The following is a 7,500-nucleotide window of genomic DNA, read 5'->3' on the forward strand; positions in this document are numbered from 1 at the left end:
TGAGGGGAAAAAACGAGAAAAAATAAAGTAATTTGAAACATATTTATACTCCATCTCCCCGCACGCTCACCAAGGCTACCCCACTCTGATCCGACCCGCCATGACCTTACCAAAGAACCTGACTAACAAGAGCCTCTCGAACAAGAGCAACGAGGCAGTCTTAGGTGACTAGATCTGTAATCTTAATCTTAATAATAACAGCAAGAGGATGCCGACCCCCCCTAAAAAAAAAAAAAAAAGAAAGAAGAAGAAGAAAAAATGGAAAAAAAGGCTTCTTATTTAGTCGTTTTTAAGTGTGCTCCCCTTAGAATGCATGGTTTTGTGTTTACTATGTGTGGTAGTAGTGTGTATTTAAAAAAGATAATTATACCAAGAACTTTGTAGCACTGGCTTGATAACTGAATGGCCCTTTTAAAGTACTGGATGCCTAATTTTTGATGTACAGTTGAACACTTAGACTGGAGTCCTTTCTCTCTTGTGCATGAATAGTTAAAGAGGAGTTTAGTGGTTGAAGTTTTTATTCTTTTCCTCTTATTAGTTTAATTTAGTTTTTTCTAGAATTGGAAATAGTATTTAGGAAGGTGAAATGTTTTATATATATATATTTTTTTTTTTCTTTTGTACAGTGCTATTGAGAGACTAAAGCACCTTTGAAAGATATATTGACACTTAATGACATTGGTTTCCCTAGTCATACTCGGGGGAGATTAATGGGTATGGATTGATATCACGTGCATGAGGCGCACCAGTTTTTGATGTATGGATATTACTACCGTCACCAAAGATACATGTATTACTAAGTCTATACATAAACAGTAATTTTGATTTATCATAGTTTTGTGTTTTGTTTTCAGGAACTTTGATTTGTCTCTCTTTCCTTCTTTCTTTCATCATCACCCAGTGAAAGTGTCATTTTGTTAACCTTTAATACTGAGCAGAAAGCTATTGTCACCACCCAGAGTAAAGTTAGTTTATGAATGGTAGATAACAGAATAAAAACAGCAAAAAATAATGAATAAGATTCCATATACAACCACCCTGATTTTATTCTTATACAAGTTTTTATTTTTTTCTCTCTTTTTTTTGTCAAATGGAGTTGAAACTTTTAACAAGAGCATTTTTACTTAGAATCTTTCTCTTTTAGTAATTATGGTATACTGTATACATAGACCGTAACTATTTAGAGTTGACTTGCTTCTTCAAAGTATTCCTCCTCCAGTCTGTAACTAAATACCTTATCCCAAGTGTATATAATGTTATTAAAATGCTATTAGCTGTAGTAATATACCTAATCGATGAAGCTAGAAAGAGGGTGTCCTTTGTGTTCTATAGTTGCTTTCTGCATTTTGATTATTCCCTTGATTAATAGATTTTGATGAACTGGTTTTAAAGTATCAAGCACATTGTAATTCCTTGTGTATAAAACTGTTTTTTTTTTTTCATGCATCTTATTGTAATTCCTTTTCTTTTTTTTCTTTAAATTTGTATATATTTATTTCGTAATTAGTGTATTTTTAAAACGAATGTGCACTGTTGTATCTCTGTATTGATTCCTAATATGGAGATTTGATATGAATTTTTGTGTAACTCTTTTTGATTAGTTAAAAGCATATAAACTCATGCCTACCAACAGTCTTGACATTATCATCATTTTGACATGTTTTATAAATATTCAAATTCCAAGTATCTGTGAATATTTTTTTGGCTTTTTATTCTTAGACATGGTTGCCAAACATCAGTCTTACTTTAGATGATAAGAATATAAATTAGATGTATTATGCATTGCACATATACATACTCATACTCATTTGCAGTATACAAGTACACATACATTTACAGTACTCTACAAACATAAACATATGAACCTGCACGCACACGCATTCTCCCACAACCATACTCTCATCTCTACCCCTATCCCCATCCTTCCCTCCTCTCCCTCACCCTCACCCTCTCCCTCTCCCTCTCCCTCACCCTCTCCCTCTCCCTCACCCTCTCCCTCACCCTCTCCCTCACCCTCTCCCTCTCCCTCTCCCTCTCCCTCTCCCTCACCCTCTCCCTCACCCTCACCCTTACCCTCTCCCTCTCCCTCTCCCTCTCCCTCTCCCTCTCCCTCTCCCTCTCCCTCTCCCTCACCCTCTCCCTCACCCTCTCCCTCACCCTCACCCTTACCCTCTCCCTCTCCCTCTCCCTCTCCCTCTCTTTCTCCCTCTCTTTCTCCCTCACCATCACTCTCATCTTCACCTTCACCCTTATGCTCGTATTTACACAGCCTGCGCCCATACACACACTCACATTAAATCACACCACACACTGGACATGCACAAGTACACCCACCACATGGGCACATTCACACACAGGCACTTATGAACATATGCACATACAATTACATGCACACATGCACTTACAAGTACGTGCACACGCACACACACACACACACACACACACACACACACACACACACACACACACACACACACACACACACACACACACTCACACTCACATTCAAATTAGATTCTTCATTGAAATATTTATTAATTATTTATAGACATGCATAGTAATTTTGTCGATTTGATGTAATGGCTTGCATTCATGTCTTACACTTAGTGCATTAGTTAAAAATAATCAAAAGATTTATTGGCAATCACCTTCCAGTTTTCACGAAAGAAAAAATGTCTATATTGCTTCAAAATTTATTGGAAGAAAAGTAAATGAATAATAATGATGATAGAAGGAAATGACAATATTAGAAATAATCGCAATGCTCCTGTAATTAACATTCCGTGCTCTATCCCCTCACCCCAGCCCCCCCATCGCCAGCCTCCTCCGGGGTGGTGAGTGAGCAGGAGTACAACAGCCGCTCGTCGGGTGCCTCGTCCCCCCCACTGCCCCCACCTCCCCCCAGCGACACCGACATCCCCCCGGCTGTGCCCCCACACTTCATGGAGAAAGGTCAGTGCCAAGCGTTTCAGTTCTCAGTTTCGTTTTTCTGACTCCCGTTGTTTTGGAACGATGGGAGGAATGAGGAGGAGAGGAGAGGGAGGAAAAGAACGAGAGGGAAGATGTGGTTTGGGAAGAGAGAGAGAGAGAGAGAGAGAGAGTGTGTGGGTTTGTTTGTTTGTGTGTTTGTGTGTTTGTGTTTGTATATTTACGTGTTGTGTGTGTTTGTTGTTTGGGTGCGTGTTTGCGTTTGTATATTTACGTGTGTGTGTGTGTGTGTGTTTGTTTGTTTGTTTAGGTGCATGTTTGCATTTGTATATTTGTGTGTGTGTGTGTGTGTGTGTGTGTGTGTGTGTGTGTGTGTGTGTGTGTGTGTGTGTGTGTGTGTGTGTGTGTGTGTGTGTGTACACATTCATGCATGAGTGTGCACTTGAATGCATGTGTGTGAAGGAGAAAAGAATAAAAGAGTGAAAAGGTGTAATCGAGAAAATTGGAGTGGAGGGGGAAAGAAACAGAATGCAGCTATGCCTTTTTCTTGTAGTCGTCACTTTCACAAAGGTCAGCAAAAGACGTAATAATTTCATAAGCGTCTATAACATAGTCCCCTCTCAAACAAAAGGGAAAGACATAGCTGTATATACATGTTAACTGTCGTAGGTGTGTGTTATTAAAAGAAGCCTTTTTCCCCCCTTCCCTTTGGTTCGTTGTAGCCATGAATGACGACCCAGCCCCTCACCGTGTCCCAGGCCCTAATCCCCCAGCGGTGCCCCCCCACTACTTGGAGAAAGGTAAAAAAACAAAACAAAAAAATCACGTCATTGGATAAAGAAATTAATTAATAAATTCTTTAATGTGGTTTTGAAAGATTGCATAAATACGTGGTTTGATTTCGTTTATAAATTTAATCTTAATGTGAATGTTTTATGCTTACAATAAGAGGAACGTTCTTGGCTTTTCTTGTCACTGAAATGAAGTTCTGCTTTCTTCAGTGGAAAATTGTGGAAAATTTTCCTCAGTCCACAAGAGGTTGATATAGCATGAAGCTTTTGGCTGAATTTCTTGATTCATTATTGTTGCTGTTACTTTATTATCATTATTGTTATTGTTTATTATTGCTATTATTATTATTACCATTATTGATAAGTCTATAGGAGGGAGTTGTTTCTTAAGATGTATGTTTTTCAGGGCAAAAGATGGGTTGAAGAAATTTGATAATGGAAGTAGTGACTTTTTGAGGAAGATAGCCTGAGCAGAGGACTTATAGCTAAGTTAATAAAGATCATTATTATTATTGTGTCTTGTATGTAACATAACAGCAATATGAAGTTCGTATGTAATAAGATTTTACTTCAGAAATAGTTTGTATTTTGTTTGCAGTTCTGGCTTTTTGAAAGAAAGAAAAAACATTATACATTCTTCAAGCTTTATATCAATAACTATATTTTGTACCCACAATAATTTTTTGGAGATGTTATTTAAATTTTGTTTCAGAGATTAGTTATAATTTCATAAACCTTGATACAGTTATTTGAATAATAGTAATTTTGTGGGATTTTACCATGAGATTTTTACCTAATCCCTAGAAGAAAGTCTGAAAATAAAGACACATGCATATTGTACTAGACAAGATTATAGACTACAAGTTTACAAGTATGTAGGATGAGCGGTGACCAAATATCCATCCTTTCGATATAGGAAAATCACAGAGTACTCCTGAGATGTTGGAATCAGCAGAATCAAGGTGCAGTGTCCTGAAATAAGTTACTCACTCTCCAGTTGTTTTATTCGAATCATCCCTGCATAGACTCTCCTGTGCACGATTGCTCTCGGCAGACGATAATCTCCCAAGTCATACCTATAAAGTGTTTTCTTTCTTTCTTTCTTTCTTTTCTTTCTTTCTTTTTTTTTTTTGCAAGGAGAAGGAGGAAGGGAGCAACAATAAAATAAATTAAAAAAAAGGGCGTATTACTATGGCGATTCCCTTTCCCAGACTTACCCCTTTACTTTACGTTTCGAGATGTGTATTCTGAGAGGTTGCATGTCACTTCATTTGGAACTTGAATTCTGTATCCGTAAAACAAGTTTGATAAGGGGCAAATATATAGCACAGCCCTGAAATTAGACATAATGTGACACAGACACCTTAATAACCCCTAGGAATATTAAATGGATCTCCTCTGCAAGTACTGACAGTGCAAATGCTAATGAAGTCGTATCATGTAATTGTAACAAGAAGGAAAATAGAAATACATTCTTAGATTAATTCTAAAGCCATCATTTAGCTTTTTCATTGTTATGAACCAGTAGTTAAGAAAAACTATGTGATATATTTTTATCTATTTTATTTATTTGTTTATTTTTTCTGTTGTTTTGTAATTTGTTATTCTTATAGGGAGTATATGGTGATTCATTGAAAAATTAACATATTGAAAAATCACTTAAACCATTTTTTTTGTTTTGTTTTGTTTAGTTTTTGCTACATGGAAGGCAAATAAGGCTTCAAGTTGATACTGTTAATGAAAGCAGTAATTCATAGTCACTTTAAGAAACGTTGAAATTATTTTTAGTCTTTCAGCATGGCATGAAACACCTACACATGCACACCTACATACGAGTGTGTGCGTGTGTGTATGTGTGTTTCTTATATTTCTCTTATTTTACAGCACAGGTTGCATGATCCACTGATTTCCTGCTTTTAAGAATAACTCATTATTATTTGATAGTGTGTGTTTATTTAGACACAGGAATTATTTGAAGGCTATTTGAATTAGAAATTTACTTTTTTTTTTTTCGTACCTGTGTTTAGGATCCTTATTCATTTCTTTTAAGGCTGAGTGGTAAATATTTTTCTTATTATTCCATTACCTTGAAGTTGGTATTAGTAAAGCTGCCTGGATACCATTCTTTGGATCGTTTTTTTTATTTGTTTGATTTGTGATTACTTTAGTGTTATTGCTGTTTTTTTTTTTGTTTTTTTTTATTCCTATCTGTTGTAAGTGTTGGTACGGATGTACGTAACTTTACTCTTACTCACATGCTCACAGACACTCACTTATACACTCACCCACTCTTCCACATATCTTTCACACGTTCTCATGCACACACACATAGACACACACGCACACACACACACACACACACACACACACACACACACACACACACACACACACACACACACACACACACACACACACACACACACACACACCTTACTGTGGTTTTCCCTATATATGTGTCTGTCATTATATATATCCACTCTACAGTTGTGTGTACCTGCATATGTTTGTGACAGTATATATACCTATCCATTTTTGTATCATACATAGTGTTTCTTTGGATAGTCTGCTCTCCAGGTACACACATTTTAGTCTTTTAAGACAGAAAAAGAAAGGAAATGGTTAACTAATGTATTTTTGTTTTCTCTCTTTCTCTCTCTTTCTCTCTCCCACCTTTCATTCCAATCTCTCTCTTTCACTTTCTCTTTCTCTTCTTTCTCATTCTCTCTCTCCCTCCCACCCCTAATTCCAATCTCTTCTCTCTCTCTCCCTCCCTCCCTCCCTCCCTCCCTCCCTCCCTCCCTCCCTCCCTCCCTCGCTCTCTCGCTCTCCTCTCCTCCACTTTCCTCCCTATTCATCATTTCCTTGCTCCTCTGCACCCCCCTTCCCCCATCCCACAGTCATTGCAGTTTATGACTACTCGGCCGACAAAGAGGACGAGCTGAGCTTCTCGGAGAATGCAGTCATTTACGTCGTCAAGAAGAACGACGATGGCTGGTGGGAGGGAGTTATGAATGGGGTCACAGGGCTCTTCCCGGGCAACTATGTGGAGCCCCTGATGTGAGACGACGACAATGGGACCTTCTTTCAGCGTGGAAGGTGGACTTGGAGATGGAGGCCACAGTGCAAGGAGGAGCAGGAGGACTACGACTACGAGGACAAGAACACCTGCACAGGGTGGAGACGAAGAGCCATCAGGAGGGTCGAGGGGGAGAAGAAACAGCAGGCTGGCAAGGCGGGCGAGGACGTGTGCAAAAACGAGACCCCTATTGGTCACTGTGGTTCGGATGTGAGGAAGACGAGTTGGAGTAGGAGGATAATGGTGGGGCAAGTCCTGATGGCCCTGATTGCGGTTAGGGACTTAGGCCTCCCAAGCGTTTTGTGTCTGTGTACATATCTCGCCTGAGGGGTTGTTCGTACGACACCGACAGTATTACCCATGTTATGATTTAATGAAAAAGTAAAATCCAGTGATTAGTGTTCCCATTATTTTTTTCTATATTTTCTCCCCCTTTTTTTTTTTTTTTTTTTTTTTCTCATTGTGTTACATCATAGTTCCTGAAAATGATGCTCTATAGTAATGTAAAGAAGAAAAAAAAATAACCCCCTTTTTTTTTTTTTTCTTATACATATCACCACATAAAGTGAATGTGACAGATTATCCAATCAGATATGTCATGCTTCAAAAGAGAAAGATGCATTACCCCATTGATTGCACAAAAGATATGAAAAAAGATAATAAAAATACGTAGATTTAGAGAAAAAACTTTTTTTTTTTTTC

At 37.9% G+C, this 7,500-nt stretch overlaps 1 protein-coding gene across 6 annotated transcripts in view; it reads left to right on the forward strand.

Annotated features, from left to right (window-relative positions):
- The window catches only part of LOC125042526 (abl interactor 2-like), an 18,595-nt gene that overhangs the window by 9,566 nt on the left and 1,529 nt on the right, over nt 1-7,500 (forward strand). For 3 of the 6 annotated variants that reach the window (XM_047638181.1, XM_047638180.1, XM_047638182.1), the window contains 3 exons: nt 2,806-2,952; nt 3,651-3,728; nt 6,620-7,500. The exon at nt 6,620-7,500 is cut by the window's right edge and continues 1,529 nt beyond it. In XM_047638181.1, coding sequence (XP_047494137.1) covers nt 2,806-2,952; nt 3,651-3,728; nt 6,620-6,783 — 389 coding nt within the window. In that variant the 3' untranslated portion in view covers nt 6,784-7,500. Of the gene's footprint in view, nt 1-2,805; nt 2,953-3,650; nt 3,729-4,125; nt 4,209-6,619 lie in introns of all 6 variants that reach the window. The other 3 variants (XM_047638184.1, XM_047638185.1, XR_007116356.1) reach the window with 2 other exon arrangements.

This window comes from Penaeus chinensis, chromosome 32 (assembly GCF_019202785.1).
Source record: "Penaeus chinensis breed Huanghai No. 1 chromosome 32, ASM1920278v2, whole genome shotgun sequence".
NCBI classification, from domain to species: Eukaryota; Metazoa; Arthropoda; class Malacostraca; order Decapoda; family Penaeidae; genus Penaeus; species Penaeus chinensis.